Genomic DNA, 20,414 nt, shown 5'->3' on the forward strand with positions numbered 1-20,414 from the left:
TTCTCCAATTATCTCCAATTGGCCAAGAGTAAAATAAAAAGACATCCACAAGACAATTTATTCAAGAGGTCATTACTGGGTTACACAGTATATGTAGTCAGAGATACAGATCCCTTGTGCCTCCTCAGAAGGATGGGTGCACATGACCCTGACAGGATCCTCATTCGTCTTCATCAGAAGAATCTTTGTTAATGCATGGACAAAGTTCGACTGGATGAATCGCTTGAGCAGGCGAGCTCCATAGGTCGAGGAGTGCACCTTCTCAATCACATCGTCCTTCACCCGGTTGGAAATCTCAAATGATATGTTTTTGTCCTCGAGCTTTTTCTTTAATTGCGACATCTGGTATTCAAGAATCTTGTACATGCTTTCTCTATCAAGCTTGTTGAAGTATATCACATTGTCAATGCGATTGACAAGAGGAGGGCCAAACCTGTTCAGAACCAACCTCTCAATCTCCTTCTTATCGTCTTCGCCAAGCTCAGAAGACCTTAGTATTATCTCCTGCCCAAGGTTGGACGTCATAATCAGCACGCAGTTCCTGAAATCCACGACAGTTCCCTTTCCATCAGTGACACGCCCTTCGTCCAGCAGCTGGTATAACACATTCAGGACAGTCTGGTGCGCTAGGTCCACCTCGTCTAGTAGAATCACGCTGTAGGGCTTGTTCTTAATGGGCTCGGTAAGCGCACCTCCCTCGTTATATCCTACATACCCTGCAGACGCCCCAATCAGCTTTGTTATGCTCATCTCATTTCCATAGTCGCTCATGTCAAGAACAAGCATGTTCTTCTCGTCGTCAAACAGCTCCATGGCAACCGCCTTGGCAAGCTCCGTCTTTCCAACCCCGGTGGGCCCAAGAAGAAGAAAAGCCCCAATCGGCTTATCCTCCCTGCTCAAGCCTACTCTGGACTGTAAAATGGAGTCCACAATCGCATCCACAGCATGGCCTTGCCCAAATATGCGCCCCTTTATCCTCGAAGACATCTCCATTAACCTCTCATTCTCCTTGATGGTTAGCCTCTTCACCGGAATCCCTGTCCATCGACTTATAACCTCTGCAACATTGACAGGAAGAATCACCTCAACACTCTCAAGCCTCTTAAGCTCACTCTCAATCACAGGAATCACATTGGTCTTCAGATCATATGCAACATACGTGTCTCTTTCCCTCTCAGCTTGCGCAAGCCTTAGCTTGGTATCCTCCAATCTCTTCTTTAGCTTCTTCGCCTCAATTATGTGTCTTTTTTCCTTCAGATACGCCTCCTCCATGGGCTCTATGCTTCTCTTCACCTCCTCTATCTTCTCACACACACTCTCAAGCCTTTTCATCGTTTGCTCGTCCTTCTCCCGAGCAAGGTCAATCTCCAAACTTGCCTTCTCAAGCTCAAGAGACCATGCCTTTGACCTTGCATTCAGGATCTCTTGAGGCTCGCTCTCAAGCGCTATCACCGCGCTCGCACAGGCCGTATCTATCAGATCAATTGCCACATCAGGAAGCCTTCTGTTCGAAATGTATTTCTTTGATGAGTTTGCAGCATACACAAGAGCACTGTCAGCTATCTTGACCCCATGGTACGCCTCAAGCCTTTCCTTAAGCCCTCTGAGCATCGTGATCGAGTCTTCAATAGACGGTTCGTTCACAACAACCTGGACAAACCTCCTTTCAAATGCGGGATCCTTCTCAACATACTTCCTATACTCATCATGCGTTGTTGCCCCAATGCACTTGATAGTCCCGGCAGCAAGTCCAGGCTTCAGCATATTTGCCGCATCCATCGCCCCATCGGTCTTTCCAGCACCAAGAACAATGTGGATCTCATCGATAAACAAAATAACCCCAGGAGTCGTTTCAGCCTCCTTGACTAGGCTCTTCAGCCTTTCTTCAAAGTCTCCTCTGTGGGCCGTCCCTGCAACCATAGATCCAACATCCACATTGTATATCTTTGCATTTCGAAGCGTAGGAACCTCTCCATTTGCTACCAGCTGTGCAATCCCATTCACTATCGCCGTCTTCCCAACACCCGGCTTTCCAACCAATATTGCATTACTCTTTGTCTTCTTAGACAGTATCTCAATCACCTGCCGTATCTCCTCGTCTCTCCCAATAACAGGGTCAAAGACATTCCGCCTTGCCTGCTCAACCATGTCAACAGCAAATCTCGACATCACATCCGTTGCATCGTCGGAGTTTCGGGAGTCAAACTTCTTGTTCCTCGACTGCTCCTCAACCCTTTTCTTTATGTCTTCAGAATTCGATATCAGCTCCTTGATGCTCTGAACAGTAAGAAGTTGCAGCACCAATGCATTCACAGAGACATAGCTGTCTCTCCCACTCTCAGCACTCATTATAACCCTTGCAAGCGCCTCTCCGATCCGCGGCTCCGTGCAGTTGTACTGCTTTGCAAACCCCCCTATCCTTCTTATGAGCTTGTTCTTGATATCCTCCCTCTCATCCAAGCTTAGCACAGAGTACAACACCGATGTTTGGTCATTCAAGATAACCTTCAAGAGATGCTCCGGCTCGACAACATTGTTGCTGTTTGCAATGGCCTCGTTCAGGCATGCCTTCAAAGCACTTTGTGCTCTTTCCGTGTATTTCTTCGTAGACATGACCACAAACTTAACGGCATTTAAATACTTTTTCCCATCCAGAGTCTTGAGGTTTTTCTCTCACTTTTCTGGAAAAATCCAGGAGACAGGCATTGCCTGTTCCACAAGAAAACAGATCACATACATCAACCTAACTTTATTCTTCTGGTCACTTTTTCAAATAAGCCGGTACCATTAGGCCCAGCATACATCCTATCACAAGAAGCACAGCGCGGCCCTGGGCTGGGGATCTAATGGCTACAGCCATGAACATCGGAATAAAGCTGTATATGAACAGCGATGGCATCGAAAAGACAGAAATGATGGTCATAATAAGCGTCATGGATGTGTATGCCAAGAACGGTGTTTCGTCCACATACCTCCCGTAGTCATCTCTTTGGATTTTGTAGCAAGCCATTCTATGGGTGACAAAACTCTTACCCCGAAATCTTGCATGCTTTACCTAGTTGGATTTGGACTGCATTCGTACAAGGACATAACTCTCAGGGGACTGGAGGCTGTCAAAAGCAGTACCAAGGTGTATCTCGAAAGCTACACATCGATCCATGGAGAGCCGCTTGATGAGTTTGAGGAACTTATAGGAAGAAAGGTGTGCCTTGCAGACAGAGAGATGATGGAGCAGACGGATAGGATAGTTGATGAATCGTCTCGAGAGGATGTTTCCCTGCTTGTTGTTGGAACGCCACTATTTGCAACAACTCACTCAGACATAATAATAAGGGCAAAGGAGAAGGGGGTGAATGTAGAAGTGATCCACAACGCCTCGATCATAAATGTCTTGGGATGCTGTGGACTCTACTCATACTCTTTTGGAAGAGTGGTGTCCATCCCATATTTCGTGGGTAGGTGGAGGCCAACAAGCTTCTATGAAAACATAGTAAGGAACTATCAGAACGGGCTCCATACCCTGTGCCTGCTAGATATAAAGACCGATGAAAATAGGTTTATGAGTGTCAACGAGGCCATTGACCAGATTCTTGAATCTGCCAGGACTCTCGGCTCTGATCTCATCAACGAAGATACAAGGGTCTTTGCAATCTGTAGGTTTGGATCACCCAAGGAAGAAACGGCGTACGGAAGAATTGGGGACATGAAAGAAAGAACATTTGGAGAGCCTCTCCATTCGTTAATAATACCTGCAAGGCTAGATAGGGTTGAGGAAGAGCTTGTCGGGTCCCTGCTCAAATAAACTACAGGCATAAAAACAAAAGGTACAACGATTTATTAGAAAAATCATTATTATTACTTTGTCTTAACTTTAACGAGACACCTTTCCTACGAACCCTGCTGCTGGCTGGGCAGTCCCAATTCCTGATGCGTTTTTATTGCCAGGGAATGAATGAGAGAATCCTCTCATTGTATGGTCTGGCTGTCCAGGCGAAAGTCTCACGGGTGTGCTGCTGGCGGACGATGGTGCCTTAACCCCAGGCTTTAGTGGATTCTGCTGACTGCTTGGAACTGCAGGCCCTGGCGTTGCGCTAGCCGATGCTCCTGCTCCTGCTTGACCTGGCCGGTTTGAAGATCCACCTTGTCCTGTCTGGTTGGGGGATCTTTGGCCTGCCTGATTCGGGGCTCCCTGCCTTGGCTGGTTCGAGGTTCCTGCCTTACCAGAAGCTGGCCTTCCACTAGATGTCGTTGGTGTTGGATTCCCCTTAAACTTCACCTCTCCAAGAACCTGTGTCTTGTTAGGATCGTTCGGTACGGATACAGAGACTTGTGTTGTTCCTGTAGGCGTGTTCTTGGTTTCAACCTGCTCAATAGCCTTCAGGTTTGGAACCGTCATTTGCTCTAGTACCTCTCCACCAACTGTGTTGGGTTGATGAGTCACCGTTGATATGTTGTTGAATATCATCTCTGTCATGGTCCCCATGTCAATCTTGCTGTCAGGTAAGATCCCTGCTATCTGATTATAGAACTGTGTTGCAGAAATGTCCTTACGAGCACTAGGAGGCGCTTGGTTGTAACTTATCATCTCCTTGATTGCCGACTCCGGGAGCTGCGAAACCATGTTGAGGAATGTTTCTGTGGAAATATTCATACTCCTGGCATAGCTTGCAGCCTTACTTATCATGTTGTTTTTAACCTGAGACTCAACGGTGTTGGATGGGGACATGTACTCGTTGATCAACTCCTTGTTGTACTCATCAACTATCTCTGCCTTTTCCCCATCAACCTTTCCATTGAATGCATTCTTCTTGGCCACTGCCTTCCCATTCCCTTCCTCTCGGACCTTCGAAAGAACATTACTTATGAAGCTTTCCTCAGAACCCTTCATAGAGTCTGTTCCAGCCATGTCCAATGGAACTTCCGGTGTCTTCTTCTTAACTTCTTCACTAACTGCACCAACACTAGAAGGCCCAACATTGTTGAGACTTTCAACCGCCTCATCCATTGTCATAATCTCAGGAACCCCGTATGGTGAGGAAACCTCAACAAATTTACTCCCATCAGGATTTGTATAGACCTCTGTGGTGATTCCTTCCAGGTTCCTTGCCTTCTTCTCGTCATCAACCCTGGACTTCATCTCAGAGGCTGCTGCCACCTCACTTTCATGGGCTAGCCTTCCATTTATCGAAGGCCTCATGTCCTTCACAAACTCATTCCATGGCGTCTGCACAAGCTCCCCATCTTCAATCTCCAACTCAGATGCCTGCCCAATGTTCAGGCTTTTTTCACCGTTGGTCATCGTAGACGTTGGAACAGGATCCAGAGGGGAGGGAAGAGGTAAGGTAAACCCACTAGCATCGGCCTCATAATATCCGACACCCTTGTCAAGGCCAGGCCTCTCTCCAGTATTGTACTTGTGCTCAAGCAGTGAGGTGTCGAGCTTCTGCTTGTCCATCAGCCCTTTTGCACTTTCGGGATAGAAGACCTTTCCTTTGTTGATCTTCAACGACTTTGCCGCCTCGGAAATATGAACAAATCCATTTTCCATTTCAATGACATTCAGCCCACTTTCGACATTCGTCCCAATTACCTTATTCCTCACCTGGTTTCTTCTGTTCTTTTGTCTACTCTGAACAATAACCTCCTCCTCAGACTTGGGCTCCTCATTGCTGAACCCTTTCAAAGGAAGCTTCATCTTCCCTTCGGTGATCCCAATTCTACTGGCTGTAGGTGGAATAACCTCCTTGACATCGAGATTAGACGTGGCCGTCTCCTTTAGCAGTGCCTCGATGTTTGACTGGTGTGCCATCTCCTCCTCATACTTCTTATTTAGCTCCTCAAGGTCAGATCCTACAACATTAAGCCCTGCATGTGCAGTCGCCATGTGGTCAACCGCCTCCTTGATCGAGTCATTCATCCCCATAGGCCCAAGTATCTTCATCACCTCGGCTTTCCTCGCCTCTCTCTGTTGGTTCAATGCCTCTGCTGCAGCACTTTCAGCCTCCTCCCGTGCCTTTCCTGCCTGTAGTACATCTCCTGTGTTCTCAAGAACCCTTGTAAACGCATTCTTTCCTTCGTTCTTAATAATCCGCTGCTCTGCCGCCTTTGCAAGATGCTCCTCAGCTGTCTTCACCGCATTGCTCTCGTTGGCTTCTTTTTGGGCTTGTATAGCCTTATTCTGCATCTCCTCGTTCTTACGGTTCATGTCCTCAATGGCTTTCTCCGTCGAAACCTTCGAAAGGAAGTTAAGAGCATTTGTCTTACGTCCACTAGGCCTGAGCTGTGCCTTGGAATTCTCTAGGTTCTGCTTGGCCTTTGCAAGGTCCTCTGCACTGGAGGCCGCAACATCCGTTAGAATCCTCTCTTGGACAACAGGGTTACCCAGTCCTTCCATGCTTGCCAAGTCTTTCAACGTTTCTGCCTGGTTGAGCTTCTGAAGCGCTCGCATTATAGGCTCGGTTATATGCTTCTGGGTTAGATATTTGCTCAAGTCCTGGGCTCTATCAAGTCTCTTCTCATTAATCTCCTCCTGCTTCTTCTCCAAAACCTTAGGCCTAAGCCCAGAAGGCGTTTGAGCCATCTCCCTCGCACTCGCCTCCTCAATCATGGTTCTGTCTGCTGCATTTTGTGCTGCAACATGCCCTCCACCAGCAATTGCTGCAGATCTAGTTGCATGCTGATAATTGAGATCAGTCAAGCTCACTGCCCTTCCGTATGCAGCCTCGGGCGACAATCCCTTCGATAGACCCTCATTGTACTTGTCAATCATGAATCCAGCTTGATATGCCTCAAACTCCGCCCTTTCCACAGGAGAACCTTTTTCAACATACTCATCATACACCTTCTTTTGAAGCATGGCCTTGTCAGCATCAGAAACAACATCCTTGGCATTCGTTGCCTTTGCTAGATTAACCTGAGGAATGTACCCAGGATTCAGAGGCGGCTGAGACATATCGCTGGCCCTCTTCATTCTTAGTGCTTTCTCAGCATTGGCATCTCTAACCTCGTCAGCAACTCCCTTGGCTACAGGAATCGAATGTCCTGCCGAAATCAGTGAAGAATATGCAGCCTCTGGCGTTAAATCATCTATCGGAGTTTCGTTCTGGGTCAACGCATCAATCTCGGCTTGCTCCTTGTTGGTTCTTCCAGTAGCGACTCCTCCAGAAACATATGGTTCTTCTGGGCTTGAGTAATCCGGCGGTGCTGTCACATCAAGAGGTACTTCAGAAGCAAGATCTAGGGACGATGGCATAGCAACAGGCTGGCTTGTAACGGCCGGCGTAGAATTAGAGAGAATGGAGTTTCCTACATCCTCGGCAACATCCGGGGTTATCGATCCATCATTATACAGCATATCGAGAGCATCAAGATTCCCGTGTGCTGCCATGTTTGCTAAATCCTTTTCGTCGTGCGTCAGGTTTTCGGGACTGTTCGCATGAGTGCTAATCATATTCCGAAGTATCCTTGCATGGTTCTCGTTATGGGGCCTTATGCTTCCTCCATATCCCCTACGAGCTTTTCGATGCCCATGGTGACTGCTGCTACTATGACTGTCGTCATGGTGGTTATGAAGCTTCACCTTAACACGGGCATTCCGCGTAGATCTATTTCCATAGTCCATCCCTTTTTTCGTGCTTCCCTCCTTACTGTGATGGACATCATGGGAGCTTAGTCTTGCCTCTCCTCGTACCATCACGTTATAGAGACAAAGTAGAAACAATAGCATATGTTTGTGCCATCTTCCTACTAGGTATTTAAATATTTTTCCTAAAACGCTTTCACGACAATGTTTCGAAAAGTAGAGGCCATGTCCAATCGTCTAGGAAAGGTTTACCTTTCCGCTTGATAGCTTTTCCTTATTGGACATGGATGAAACCTTGTCTAGATAGCCTCTTATCTAAGGAGGAAATTGCATCAAGTGTAAATATCCTGACAAACAAATTAAATTTATTCAGCCCTCAACACTTCTAAGTCCAACTTCTTTGAATTCTCCATCGCAGTCAGGAACAAAACACTTGAACTTAGAGCTTCCATACCCAACGCTAAGGCTGAATCCAGAAAAGCTCCAGGAAAGGCTATAGCACGGCTCCTCCAGGACAATCCTCTGCGACTTGTACTCTTCTCCTTTCTTGGTGTAAATGATCACGCTTCCGTCTTCGGAGCATGTGGCTATACAGAGCAGTTTGAAGGGGTTTGTGGGGCAAACAGCAACATCCCTCACAAACCCTTTGTGATCCCTGAACCTTGCAACCTCCTCGTTGCCTTCCCACACAGCAACAGAGTAGTCCATTCCACCGCTCACGAATCCACTTTCCATTGCACTGACAGATAAAACCCCAAACCGGTGGCAGAAGACTTCTGATTCTGTCACAGCAAAGGAAGAGTCTACGGTTATGATCCTGACGTTTCCGTCAGAGCACCCACAGAATAAAGTAAACGAATTCCCATCCCATCTTCCAGAAATGTCATTTACAGATCCATTGAGAAGCTGCTTCTCATACTTCTTATTGAAATTTCCACCCTCATACTTCCAGACAATGACCTTGCCACTGAAGTATGAAGATGCAATGAATTCGCCCTGGTTAAGGAAAATAGCCTTTGTTGCAGGCCCGGAGTTTCCGTTTAGCTCCAACTCCAAGACCAGCTCGTGGGAAGACTCGGCAGTGCCCTTTGAAAAGACACGAACCATTCCATCAGAACAGGATGTAAGTATCTTTTTTTGGCTGAAATCTGTTTCGATGCTATGGATGGCTTCTTTATGGACGTCCATTGGGGTTTCTGTATTTCCGAAAACAAATAGAAGATATTTAGCGACGTGAAACACAAATCAGGTGAGGCAAAGCAATCATACGAACAGGTGCAGGTATGATTCAGGGCAGGGCTGCGGTCTGGATGCAATATCATAAACTATGGAAATGTGCCTGTGACTTTAAAAGAGAAGAAAAATTTTCACCCTACGAATGGTAGATTTTCACATCAGTAAAGTTCATGATCTTATGACAAACCAAAAGAACATCAGGAACATTTCTGTGATAGCACACGTTGATCATGGAAAGAGTACGTTGACGGATTGCCTCGTTATCAAAGCCAAGATAGTGTCCAAGGATTCTGGAGGAGGAAGGTATATGGACTCGCGTGAAGACGAGCAGCAGAGAGGGATCACCATCAAGAGCTCGGCAATATCCCTGCACTTTCAGGTTGAGAAGGATGTTCTGGAGGCATATACAAAGGAGGGAGATACCAATGGAACTGAATTTCTTATCAATCTGATTGACAGCCCTGGGCACGTGGATTTCAGTAGCGAGGTCACGGCAGCCCTTCGAGTGACTGATGGGGCTCTTGTTGTTGTGGACTGTGTAGATGGGATCTGTGTACAAACGGAGACTGTGCTTGGGCAGGCGATGAATGAAAGAATAATCCCTACCCTGGTTCTCAACAAGCTTGACCGGGCGATCCTGGAATTGGAGTATCCTCAAGAGAAGCTGGGAGAGGTCCTCAGAAGAAGAGTGGAGGGGTTCAATGCAAAGCTGAGCACCCTGGGGTATAACTTCAAGGTGGATTCGCTGATGCCTGAGAAGAATGAGATTTCGTTCTGCTCTGGGCTTCAGGGATGGGGGTTTACCCTAAGACTATTTGCAAGGTTTTACCTTGAGAAGTTCAACATGAGTGGGTTTGAGGGAGAAAGAAAGCTCACGAACTTCCTATGGTCCCACAAGGTGTCTTGTACATCCGACGACCCGTTTGATCCAAATATCAAGCACATAGCCAAGCCGAATCCTGCAAGATCCCCGTTTGTTGTTTATGTATTGAACCCTATCTACAAGATCAAGGACCTATGCAACAGCGGGAAAATTGAGGAGATCAAGGAATACTTGAAGTTCTACAAGGTAGATTTCAAGGGGGTGAATCTTACTGGGAGTGGAAAGTCACTTTTCAAGGAGGTGATGAAGACATGGCTCCCTGCTGCAGACTGCATTCTAGAACAGATAGCACTGAAGCTCCCGTCTCCGCTACAGAGCCAGAAGCTTCGATATGACTACCTCTATGAGGGTCCTGCCGATGATGATGTTGCAAATGCAATCAAGAAATGTGACAGCAGTGCCGATGCACCTGTGACGATGTATGTCTCCAAGATGATCCCCTCGAATGACAATAGGTTCATAGCATTTGGAAGGGTTTTCTCCGGAAAGATATATCCTGGAATGAAGATTAGGGTTCAAGAACCTGGATACTCACCGACATCAGAGGAACTGTCGAACACCTCCCTGGTCCACAACAAGTCTGTCTTAAGAACTGTTGTGATGATGGGGAGAGGATATAAGGACGTGCCTGATTGCCCATCAGGAAACATCATAGGGATAGTTGGGATTGACGATTGCTTGAAGAAAACAGGCACGATAACCAACAAGGAAGGGGCATACAACATCAGATCGATGAAGTTCTCTGTGTCTCCTGTTGTTAAGGTGGCAGTTTCTGCCAAGAGGCCTGAGGATCTTGGAAAGCTACAGGAGGGTCTTAACAAGCTTGCGCAGTCTGACCCCCTTTGCCTGGTTGAAAGGAACGACAAGGGCCAGAACACCATAGCATGTGCAGGATCTCTGCATCTTGAGATCTGTCTTAAGGATCTTCAGGACCAGTATGCTAAGATACCGATTGTTGCCGACGACCCACTGGTGACGTACTTCGAGGGAATAACTTCTACAGTTACTGAGCCCAAGATGACGAAGTCCGCAAACAAGCATAACAGGATATACATGACTGTTGAGCCTCTGGATGAAAACATAGTTGATAACCTGAAGGATGTCAAGTCTGACCAGATAAAGACGATGGTAACGAACTTCCGTGAGAAGCTGGAGATAAGAGATGATTGGGTTAAGAAGATATGGTGCTATGCACCCGAGATCAACCCCCTGAATCTTCTTGTGGATGGAACGAAGGGAATCTCCATCATCAATGAAATCAAGGAGCATGTTAACACTGGGTTCAGGGCTGCAGTCAATGACGGGCCTCTGATCGGGGAGGTGATGCGTGGTCTCAAGTTTGAACTTAAGGATGCCGTCCTACATGCCGATGCCATCCACAGAGGTATCAATCAGCTGCTTCAGCCGGTCAAGAACCTTTGCAAGGGGCTTCTTCTTGCAGCTAACCCCATTCTTTACGAGCCCATATACGAGGTCGAGATAACCACACCCAATGACTACTCTGGGGCAGTCACTACGATTCTCCTTTCCAAAAGAGGAACTGCAGAGGACTTCAAGACGCTTCCTGGAAATGATACAACAATGATAACGGGGACACTTCCAGTAAAGGAGTCCTTCACGTTCAACGAAGACTTGAAGTCTGGATCAAGAGGAAAGGCCGGCGCATCCATGAGGTTCTCTCACTACAGCACTCTTCCTGGAAGTCTGTCTGATCCAAACTCCTTGATGTTCAAGACAGTCGAGACGGTTAGGAAGCTCAAGAAAATGAATCCTGCACCTCCAACAGCAGACTCCTTCTTCGATAAGCTTTAATAAAAAGTTATTGGATTATTCAGAAAGCCCCATCCTCTTTATTTGTACTGGCCATTGGATGGAGGAAATTAATATGGCTCATACATGGCATCCCTACTCCTTGCTCTTAAACTGTTCCATGTTCTTCAGGAACTCAAACTTCGGGTTGGATTCTATAGCCCTATTGATAAACTCAGGAGACATCCTTGATGAATTCTTCTTTTTAGCCTCTCTGAGTGTGAGCTCCACTATCTCTGTGAGAAACATCTCAATGGCTTTGCTCGCAACAACAGGTACAGAAGCACCTATCTTTCCTATATCCTCGTTCAGCTGCATTATCCTTTTTAACCTTGATATGGGGAATCTCGTTAACTTCCTCTTTTGAGACTCTTGTCTAGGCATTGTTTACCCCTTCTGTTCTTGGGGCTTTAACAAAGATCAAACAGAGAGAAACGTAGCCGTATCTACCCCTCTCCACCTACAAGTATTGGCAGGATTTTAGATCCCAGAATGGATAGAGAGATCCTAAGACACAGAGTATTGGTAACCATCAGCAAATCATCGCTCTTCAGATTTGTCGAAAATGTTTTGGAAGAAGGCAAGATAGCTGCAATTGCAAGAAACATCTCGGAATATTTATTAAACAGCAAGTACAGCAAGGAAAGGGCTCTTGGACACATATCGGACTATTTAGAAGAAGAGCTCGAGAATTCTGGAATAGATATAGAAGATGGCGTCGACGGCGTAGCACTTGCCGTTCTATTCGTGTATGAAGAACTCCTCGAAAACGAGTCGAAGTTCTTTTCAAAGATCCAAGAGAAGTCAACTCAGGTAACTCCCCTCTCTGATTCAGAGGAAGAATGACACCGATCTCAGAATCTAATGCTTTTATAAAGCTTCTCCTTCTTAGCTTTTCTTTTTCCTTCTGTCTCTTCCTTCGCAGCTGTCTCTGCTATAGGAGACACATCCTGAACAACTTCGTTGCTTACTACAACTCTTTCTTCAAAGTCTTCAACATATACAGGCTTAGTGTATTGGTTCTGATCATTGTAGATGACTCCAATGCCTTCGTTGGAAGTATTCTTCTTGGATACCTCATCACTAATATCAAATAAAGGCTCTCCCCAGCCTAGAGGTTGGTATCCATACGAGCATCCTTCGGGTATGGGTGCATTCAATCCTGGAATCTTTGCATCCGGATAAGACGGTGGCATCCCGTGCTTCTGCATATTGAAAAGCCATGGAGGCGGTGTGACTTCATCGATTCCCAGAGCCTCCATCAGATCACTGCTTATTATCCCTGGTAAGCATACATCCACGGTATCAGCGCCTGGCTCGAAGAACTCCCCGTAGCTGCGGAGGCGTGGCTTTTCTTTCTTCAAGAAGAAAGCCTCGTACAGCATCTGCTGGTCTATCAAAGATCTTCCAAGCTTTGGATGCAACTTCTCTTTTATCCTTTCTCTAAGACTCATCCCGGATTCCTTCTCTTTCATCATTTTTCTTAGCTCCGGAATCCCTGTTTTCACCACATTGCTAGGGATCCTATAGCTAGGCTTGTGATACGAGCGCTCAAACATCCTTCCAGAGCTTGATTTCCAGTGTCTGGGAACAGGGACGCCTCCCCGCCCTTTCATTTCATTATGAGGTATCGGATCTAGGCATGTTGTGTCTTCAAGCTCGAAAAGCTCCGGATATGGAACAATAAGCTTGAGATCCTCATATCTATGCTGCAGGACTCTTCTCTTCCTCTGCCTCTTGTTTAAGATACCTCTTAGCGGTCTTATACTGTGGATGAATCCGTATTCATCATCAACGCCAATCTTCATATGGGCTCTTGATTTTGCATTGTCCATTCATGCTATGAAAAGATTCAGATTCATAAGAAAGCTTAGCAGAGGAGCGCATGGGACAGTGTATCTTTTTGAAACAACAGACTCCAGGAAGGAAAGGGTGGCATGCAAGTCTATTCTTTGGAAGTACAGAAAACATGCAGAAAGAGAAATCAGGATGTTGTCTTCAATGTCACATAAGAGGATAGTAAGGCTTCTGGACTTTTTCCCGAGAGATTTTGGAATATTCATCATTCTTGAGTATATGAGCTGTGGAAGCTTGCATGAAGCAATAATCCAGTTTGCAGAGAATAAATGCAAGGCCAGTGGCTATCTGGCGTGGTCTGTGTTGGCACAGATTGCAGAGGCCTTGTGCTATTTACACAGCAAGCAGATTGTCCACAGGGATGTAAAGCCATCAAACATCCTTATGGGGCGGATTTCATCGCAGAACTCGGGATCGGTTCAATTTAAGCTTTGCGATTTCAGCATAGCAAAGAGACTTCACAAAGAAAGCGGGGCATACGGGATTGCAGGGACACCTGCATATATGGCACCCGAGGTTGTGTCCGGGGAGCATTACGACTTTTCGGCGGATGTATGGAGCTTGGGCGTTTCCATATATGAACTGTTGACCTTGAAAAAGCCTTTCGAGGGAAGGAGCAAGAATGAACTCTTCGAAATGATAAAACAGGCAAAGCTCCCACAGGTTGTGTGTGCAGACATCGAGTTGGAAAGGCTGATCAGGAGATGTCTGTCAAGAAACAACAGAATAACATCTGGAGAAATCCACGATAACAAGAGAGTTAGAGCACATCTCTAGGTGCCAAGGGCTAGGCAGAGAAATGCTGGAAGATTCTCGAGAGCGAGGGATCACACAAATATCGATAAATGCAGCCATAAACTCTAGGATACACATTTATGGAGCAAGGTGTCATCCTTATGGAACAAGTAATCCAATAAGAAACATCATGCTGGTTTCAGGTAGAAAATAAAAAAAGTCTGCTACAACTTAAAAATGCACAGCAGAAAGAATTCGACGCAATGCTCGCACATGACTTGTTCAAATGATGCAGACATAAAGAAAATATCCAAGGTGCTGTTTATTATTCTAATGTTCATGTTTCTGGAGTTGTGGGGTCACTGGAAGACAAACAGCCTGTCTCTATTAGCAGACTCACTCCATTTACTTGTAGACATACTCGGGTTTATAGTCAGCCTTCTTTCATTAAGTTGGGCAAAAAAGCCTTCCAGCAAGAGAATGACGTTTGGATACCATAGGATAGAGATCATTGGGTCCCTGGTCTCTATCGGGCTTATCTGGGCAGCCGTAGGATATCTTGCAATCGAGTCGTTCCACAAGTACCTTCATCCAAGCGAAATCGACGGAGGGATGTTCTTCACCATAGCTGTGGTTGGATTTTTTGTAAACTGCATATGTGTGTATGTTCTCCATTATGACGAGTACCAGCATAAGCTCAAACACAAAAATCTGAACATCCGGGCTACCTATGTGCATGTGGTTGGGGATCTTATCCAATCGGTGGGTGTGATAATTGCAGGGATGGTGACATATTTCTATCCATCAAAAGCGATTGTTGATGTGGTCTGTACTATGTTCTTTTCCATACTTGTTCTAGTATCCACGGGGTTTGTGCTAAAGGATGGTGTCCGTATACTAGCAGAAGGAGCGCCTACAGATCTTGATATTGACGGGATGAGGGCAGACATTCTAGAAGTGGAGAACGTTTATAAAATTGTCGACCTATATGCATGGTCAATATCCATGAACAGAAGCGCTGTATCCATTAAGGTACTAGCTGACGAGATACTGATCAGCGACTACGAAAACATCCTAATGGAGGTGAATCACATACTTAAGGCAAAGTACCTTGTAGATATAGTAATCATACAGATAGACACGCCCAACTCCTTTTATAGAGACAGAGGGTTTGTCGTTGATGGAGTCATGATTGATTTGAAAGCTCTTGAAACGCCAGGGATGATGATTCCAGAAGCCTAGTATTGCCTTCGTGTCGTTGAGAAGAGTGTTCTTTGGCAGCATGCCAAGCAGACTTAAGAAAATGTCTCTACCCCGGAATGCAACTGAAAAACATTAAGAAAGGCCTTTACAGACAAAGAGCTCATGCGAATCCGTTCAAGGACAGTAACATTGTTATTCCTTCAAGCCCACAGTCTGTTGACTGGTCCTCCTACTTTGAGTCGAATAAAAGGCCGGATTTCGTTGACATAGGATGTGGATACGGAAAGTTTCTTATGAAGGTTGCTGAGAAGAACCCAGGGCATAATGTACTAGGGCTTGAAATTAGAGACAAAGTGTGCGAGTACGTTAGAGCAAGCATAGAAAACCTAGGGATTCCAAATGCTGGGGTCATGAGAACAAACGCGTTGATCTTTCTGCCCAATATCTTCGGTGGAGGTCAGCTGTCCAAGATTTTTATCTTGTTTCCTGATCCCCACTTCAAAAAAAGGAAGCAAAAGGGGCGCATTGTGTGCCAACAGATGATGGAGATTTATGAGTATTTGCTGAAGAACAGAGGGAGATTATATATATCTACCGACGTGGAGGAGTTGTTCGACTACATGGTGGGTGTTATTTCAGCACACAGAGGATTCAGGCCGCTAACCGAGGAAGAGATGAATGAAGATCCACTATTCTGCATGACTTCCAGGGATACGGATGAAGCTCTAAGAGCTGGGGTCAAGACAGGGAAGGTGTTTTCCAAGGTTTTTGAAATAAAGAAAGATTGATGCCACTCCTTTTACTTTCCACCAGGAGACTGTCAAATGGTGTTATCTCCTTTGAAATACTTTCTGGCGCAGTAGCCCCAATGGGAAATGATAAGACGGTTGTGGAACTGCTTTTCATACTGTCTCTCCTGAGCCTTTCTCTGACATTTTTTCCAGGGCTCATAAAGGATTCTGTAGATGAGGTAGGGTATTTTAGAGGAAACAGAGCTTCAGAATGTTTTAATGTTTTAGGAATACCAGGAGAAGGCGGGATTGAGTTCTACTCCGCATACGGCAGTATTGGGGACATCAGAATCAGGGACATTCCGCATGGATCTCCAATCACCGAAGCCATTCACGATCTTCATAGGAGTAAGAAGAGATTCACGATTCATATTAACTCAAGAACAAAAAATGTACAGATATATTCACAGTGTGTGCTTCCTAGATACATCTTTAAGGTCAAAGAGGTGCCGAGAATGAACCTGCCGCTCACTGAGGTAATCAAAGCGTTGGACATGCTCTATCTTTCAAACGGGCCCATGGACCAAAAACTGATACAAACAATAGTATATCTAGGACTGAGAGGAAGCTTGGAAGACAAGTTGATTATTCTTTATGAGAGTATGCTTGTTCTTATCAACGAGGAGAAACAAATGATCTTTTTTGATATCGATCTCGAACATTTGTTTGGTATGATGCTTGGAGGGGGCACCTCCTGGAAGGGCGAGAAGAAGAACGGGCCGAATCGGCTTCTGGTCGCCTTTAAGATAGAGTCCAACATGCTTTTCTTTTACGATCCTCTGAATGACAGACGAGGACTTGGAAAGAAGATGGCTGGAAACACCTTAGCAAAGGGGGCGATAAAGCTTTTCCCTTCGCCAAGAGACATCCAAATAAAGAATGCTGTGGGCAGAGACGACTACGGCAATCTGTGCGTGTTAGTAACCGACGAAGAAAGAAAGGAGGGAATGCTCGTCCTGGAAAAGCTGATTATAGACCCCATTAGGCCCAACGACTCTTCCTTCTTTTGACGGGAGATTGGAGAGTGTATCACCAGCCTGTTGCAATACTCTATCAGGACATTTCAGGATTGCCTGAATAATATAATTTCCACATTAAAGTTATTAATTAAATTTTAAGATCGAATATAAGGTAGATGTGTATCATCCTTGAATGCTTTTTACTGCAAAAAGGACGGAAGCAATTGTAGCTCTTATAGTCGGGACATTTGGCATATGGCCTTCTGTGAATGGAAAGGAGGCGGGCAATCAGGCCAGCTCGTTTCCTATCCAGAAGCTCGAGATCCAAGAGATAAAAAAGGCTTTTACTGAAAGGATCACAAAAGCTCAAAAAAGTAATTCTGATGGAGATTTCCTAAGGTCTCATATTGATCTGAATAAGGCAAGAACTAAATACCGGGGATGCTGCACATTTGTGGTTATTGATGTTGGGGGGACACATTTAAAGATAGGTGAGATTCTAATTGACCTTGGATCTAAAAAAGAGAACGGCGCCTTATGTTTTGACAGTATTGTGGAATGTAGTCCATCTCTTTACAAGTATCCGGACACTTCCAAGATTCCGAATGAAGATAGAATGACTTGGAATGAATGGGTTGCAGAGAAGATCGGTGAGTTCTATGGGCAAGAGTCTCCAGAAAGAAGCATCGATGCATGCCTGACATTCTCATATCCCCTTACTCAGACATCGATTAACAATGCAACAATAGAGAGAGTGACAAAGAACTTCTGCTTTAAGGTAGACGAAAACACATTCAAAGTGAATGTAGTTGAAGCCCTTAATTCTTCTCTGAAAAACAGAAGCATCAACGTCCACGTTAACTGCGTTGTAAATGACTCCACGGCAACATACATGGCAGGCATGCTTCGAGGATATGATAACATAATTGGGATCGTTCTGGGAACGGGGACGAATTCTTCTTTCTGTGTCAAGAAGGAGAGCGGAGAGGATGTGCTATACAACTCTGAGTGGGGATCTACAAATGTGCCGAGAAGTGCTCTGACGGAAGCGGATCTTGCTGTGATTACAGACCTCGAGATGAAGAAGGCTTCTTATAACATCGTTGATATCCTAGCAGGAGGCTGCAAGCTCAGCGAAATAGTTTTGAATAGGCTTAAGAACTTACACCCAGAAATGTATGAGGAGTATGCAGGGAGGAAAGAATATCTATGCTCCATGATACGCTCAGCAATCTCGAGATCAAGTAAGGACATTCTTGAGGAGGATTTTAAACTCTACAGAACATTGGTTTCTATGGTCGATCACTTTAATACTAGGGGGACGAAGATACTAGGATCTATGATAAGTGCCATAATCGATTCTTGCATGGGGAATATGGGGCATGTCACCCTGATCCTGAATGGAACGGCATTTTCAAACATGAAGCTTAGAAATGCTTTTGAAATCGAGGTGCAATGCATGTACCCATCTATTGGAATTAATTTCGTGTTCCTTGGAAATGCATCTCTAGAGGGCTCTGCGTTCGTGTCTTTCATCCATTCAAACAATGTTGAGTAAGATTGTAATTTAGCAAAGCTATTAAATCTCAAGATTTTCATTTATTGATCAGGTTCCTCAAGAACTCTGCTTCTTCTTTGTATCTTTCTGGGTCAGGAGTCTCGAGGATCAATGGAATGTTGTCGAAGATTCTGCTGTTCATAATGAATCTGAACGCCTTTTCGCCAATCATTCCTTTTCCAATTGATTCATGCCTATCCTTCTTCGACCCCAGTGCTTCTTTGCTATCGTTGATGTGCATGGCCTTCAAAAACCTTAGTCCAACTACCCTGTCAAACTTTTCCATGACCTCTGCAAACCTTTCTTCTGTTGTGATATCAAATCCAGCCCCAAATAAGTGGCATGTATCTAAGCACACACCGACTCTTTCCTTATCTTCAATTTCTCCTATAATATCTCTTAGTTCCTCAAAGGTGCTTCCAACTACATTGCCCTGGCCTGCCATGTTTTCCATAAGTATAATGACGTCCTGCACTCTCGATATAGCCGTGTTCACATTACGACCAATGCTTCTCAGGCACTCTGCCTTACCTCTTGTCTTATCACTCCCCGGATGCATGTTGTACATCTTGATTCCCAAGGACTTGCATCTTTCTAGGTCGTCAACAAGACATTCCATACTCTTTTCTACCAGGCTTGGATTTCCGAAGTTGACGAGATAGGATCCATGGGGAACAATCAGCTCTGGATGCAGAACATGAGCCTTGAACACATCTGCAACACCCTCCTTCATTGGTGGTGCAAGGTATCTTCTTTGACTCTTTAGAAATATTGCACACGTGTCCAGTCCGAGTGATTCCATTTGTGCCTGGATTGTATGAATCCCCTTGCTTATCGATAGATGTGCACCAATCAGCTTTGCCATTTTGCTAAAGGCTCTGTCCCCAGTAAAATGTTTAAAAATAAATCCGATCGTTGCCTTTGCTGCAGATGCAGGACTTTTTAAAGGACTCGAAAAGAATTCTTAACGATATAGAAACATTGAACTCGTATACAAACAGCATCGATTACCTAAGCTCCCAGAAAAATAGCTCTGTCCTTAGCAAGGAGGAGGAGAAGGGGCTCAATAACCAGATAGACGTGCTGAACGAACGGTTTCGGGTACTTTCAAGGAACATCAAGGAAAGAATAGACAACTTCTCTTCTGAAACAGCGGAGCTTGAGAGAGGCAGCAAGAAGGACAAGTTTTACCACGAAACAAGGAAGATCCATCTTCATGCCCAATCAAAAAAACTTACGGAGGCCATAAACAGATACAGAGAGTCCCAGATAAAGCACCGCGAGGACGAAGTAGACAAGTTCCGGCTCCAATACATCATTGCAAAGCCTGATGCAACAGAGAAAGAAATAGAGGACTTCATTGGAGACGATGACGGGACAAAGGTGGCCTCTGCATATGCGCTGGGAGCACATTCCGCACAGGGGATTCTCGAAGAGGCAGAGAACAGAAAGAAAAACATCAAGAAGATAGAGGAGATGGTCCAAGAAATTGTAGACCTGCTGAATCTGATTAGCCAGGAAGTTTCAAAGAGAACGGAGGTTGTTGAGACTATAAATGATGACCTTATCATGGGAGAAGAAAACACTGCCGCTGCAAATGCGGATCTTGAGTCAGCCTTGGCATATCAAATAAGGGCAACCAGGATTAAGAGGCTGTTTGTATACGGAATCCTTATTATTGGACTCATATTCCTGATATACTTTGCATTTAAGACCAACTTCTTTGGGGCATTTGATAGAGTCTGGTAATATTAGCTTTGCATCTTGATACCTCTCATCCCCTGGAAATAATAGAGATGTT

The 20,414-nt window shown here is 45.2% G+C and overlaps 16 protein-coding genes across 16 annotated transcripts; 9 read left to right on the top strand and 7 right to left on the bottom strand.

Moving 5' to 3' along the window:
* Positions 1–72: 72 nt before the first annotated feature.
* On the bottom strand, positions 73–2,613 carry EHEL_111310 (chaperone protease ATP binding subunit; the record flags this gene model as incomplete). The annotated part of the gene is made up of 1 exon (XM_003888336.1): positions 73–2,613. The coding sequence occupies one exon, from the start codon at positions 2,611–2,613 to the stop codon at positions 73–75; it is 2,541 nt and encodes an 846-aa protein (XP_003888385.1).
* A 148-nt stretch (positions 2,614–2,761) lies between these two features.
* Positions 2,762–3,010, bottom strand: EHEL_111315 (uncharacterized protein; the record flags this gene model as incomplete). Its single annotated transcript, XM_059743554.1, has 1 exon — positions 2,762–3,010. One exon carries the CDS (start codon positions 3,008–3,010, stop codon positions 2,762–2,764), a length of 249 nt encoding a protein of 82 aa, XP_059599537.1.
* Positions 3,011–3,046: 36 nt separating this feature from the next.
* EHEL_111320 (diphthamide biosynthesis methyltransferase) lies at positions 3,047–3,802 on the top strand (the record flags this gene model as incomplete). Its single annotated transcript, XM_003888337.1, has 1 exon — positions 3,047–3,802. The coding sequence occupies one exon, from the start codon at positions 3,047–3,049 to the stop codon at positions 3,800–3,802; it is 756 nt and encodes a 251-aa protein (XP_003888386.1).
* Positions 3,803–3,871: 69 nt separating this feature from the next.
* EHEL_111330 (uncharacterized protein) lies at positions 3,872–7,726 on the bottom strand (the record flags this gene model as incomplete). Its single annotated transcript, XM_003888338.1, has 1 exon — positions 3,872–7,726. One exon carries the CDS (start codon positions 7,724–7,726, stop codon positions 3,872–3,874), a length of 3,855 nt encoding a protein of 1,284 aa, XP_003888387.1.
* Positions 7,727–7,951: 225 nt separating this feature from the next.
* Positions 7,952–8,770, bottom strand: EHEL_111340 (uncharacterized protein; the record flags this gene model as incomplete). The annotated part of the gene is made up of 1 exon (XM_003888339.1): positions 7,952–8,770. The coding sequence occupies one exon, from the start codon at positions 8,768–8,770 to the stop codon at positions 7,952–7,954; it is 819 nt and encodes a 272-aa protein (XP_003888388.1).
* A 190-nt stretch (positions 8,771–8,960) lies between these two features.
* EHEL_111350 (translation elongation factor) lies at positions 8,961–11,513 on the top strand (the record flags this gene model as incomplete). Its single annotated transcript, XM_003888340.1, has 1 exon — positions 8,961–11,513. One exon carries the CDS (start codon positions 8,961–8,963, stop codon positions 11,511–11,513), a length of 2,553 nt encoding a protein of 850 aa, XP_003888389.1.
* A 93-nt stretch (positions 11,514–11,606) lies between these two features.
* Positions 11,607–11,894, bottom strand: EHEL_111360 (class 2 transcription repressor NC2 subunit alpha; the record flags this gene model as incomplete). The annotated part of the gene is made up of 1 exon (XM_003888341.1): positions 11,607–11,894. One exon carries the CDS (start codon positions 11,892–11,894, stop codon positions 11,607–11,609), a length of 288 nt encoding a protein of 95 aa, XP_003888390.1.
* Positions 11,895–12,002: 108 nt separating this feature from the next.
* On the top strand, positions 12,003–12,356 carry EHEL_111370 (uncharacterized protein; the record flags this gene model as incomplete). The annotated part of the gene is made up of 1 exon (XM_003888342.1): positions 12,003–12,356. One exon carries the CDS (start codon positions 12,003–12,005, stop codon positions 12,354–12,356), a length of 354 nt encoding a protein of 117 aa, XP_003888391.1.
* An 8-nt stretch (positions 12,357–12,364) lies between these two features.
* Positions 12,365–13,318, bottom strand: EHEL_111380 (uncharacterized protein; the record flags this gene model as incomplete). The annotated part of the gene is made up of 1 exon (XM_003888343.1): positions 12,365–13,318. The coding sequence occupies one exon, from the start codon at positions 13,316–13,318 to the stop codon at positions 12,365–12,367; it is 954 nt and encodes a 317-aa protein (XP_003888392.1).
* A 34-nt stretch (positions 13,319–13,352) lies between these two features.
* On the top strand, positions 13,353–14,144 carry EHEL_111390 (NIMA-like serine/threonine kinase; the record flags this gene model as incomplete). The annotated part of the gene is made up of 1 exon (XM_003888344.1): positions 13,353–14,144. One exon carries the CDS (start codon positions 13,353–13,355, stop codon positions 14,142–14,144), a length of 792 nt encoding a protein of 263 aa, XP_003888393.1.
* Positions 14,145–14,339: 195 nt separating this feature from the next.
* Positions 14,340–15,344, top strand: EHEL_111400 (putative inorganic ion transport protein; the record flags this gene model as incomplete). Its single annotated transcript, XM_003888345.1, has 1 exon — positions 14,340–15,344. One exon carries the CDS (start codon positions 14,340–14,342, stop codon positions 15,342–15,344), a length of 1,005 nt encoding a protein of 334 aa, XP_003888394.1.
* A 77-nt stretch (positions 15,345–15,421) lies between these two features.
* EHEL_111410 (putative S-adenosylmethionine-dependent methyltransferase) lies at positions 15,422–16,093 on the top strand (the record flags this gene model as incomplete). Its single annotated transcript, XM_003888346.1, has 1 exon — positions 15,422–16,093. The coding sequence occupies one exon, from the start codon at positions 15,422–15,424 to the stop codon at positions 16,091–16,093; it is 672 nt and encodes a 223-aa protein (XP_003888395.1).
* An 80-nt stretch (positions 16,094–16,173) lies between these two features.
* EHEL_111420 (uncharacterized protein) lies at positions 16,174–17,106 on the top strand (the record flags this gene model as incomplete). The annotated part of the gene is made up of 1 exon (XM_003888347.1): positions 16,174–17,106. The coding sequence occupies one exon, from the start codon at positions 16,174–16,176 to the stop codon at positions 17,104–17,106; it is 933 nt and encodes a 310-aa protein (XP_003888396.1).
* A 142-nt stretch (positions 17,107–17,248) lies between these two features.
* Positions 17,249–18,613, top strand: EHEL_111430 (hexokinase; the record flags this gene model as incomplete). Its single annotated transcript, XM_003888348.1, has 1 exon — positions 17,249–18,613. The coding sequence occupies one exon, from the start codon at positions 17,249–17,251 to the stop codon at positions 18,611–18,613; it is 1,365 nt and encodes a 454-aa protein (XP_003888397.1).
* Positions 18,614–18,650: 37 nt separating this feature from the next.
* Positions 18,651–19,478, bottom strand: EHEL_111440 (putative endonuclease; the record flags this gene model as incomplete). The annotated part of the gene is made up of 1 exon (XM_003888349.1): positions 18,651–19,478. The coding sequence occupies one exon, from the start codon at positions 19,476–19,478 to the stop codon at positions 18,651–18,653; it is 828 nt and encodes a 275-aa protein (XP_003888398.1).
* Positions 19,479–19,543: 65 nt separating this feature from the next.
* On the top strand, positions 19,544–20,362 carry EHEL_111450 (t-SNARE complex subunit; the record flags this gene model as incomplete). The annotated part of the gene is made up of 1 exon (XM_003888350.1): positions 19,544–20,362. The coding sequence occupies one exon, from the start codon at positions 19,544–19,546 to the stop codon at positions 20,360–20,362; it is 819 nt and encodes a 272-aa protein (XP_003888399.1).
* Positions 20,363–20,414: the final 52 nt, after the last annotated feature.

Source organism: Encephalitozoon hellem, chromosome XI (genome assembly GCF_000277815.2).
Source record: "Encephalitozoon hellem ATCC 50504 chromosome XI, complete sequence".
Taxonomy (NCBI): Eukaryota; Fungi; Microsporidia; family Unikaryonidae; genus Encephalitozoon; species Encephalitozoon hellem.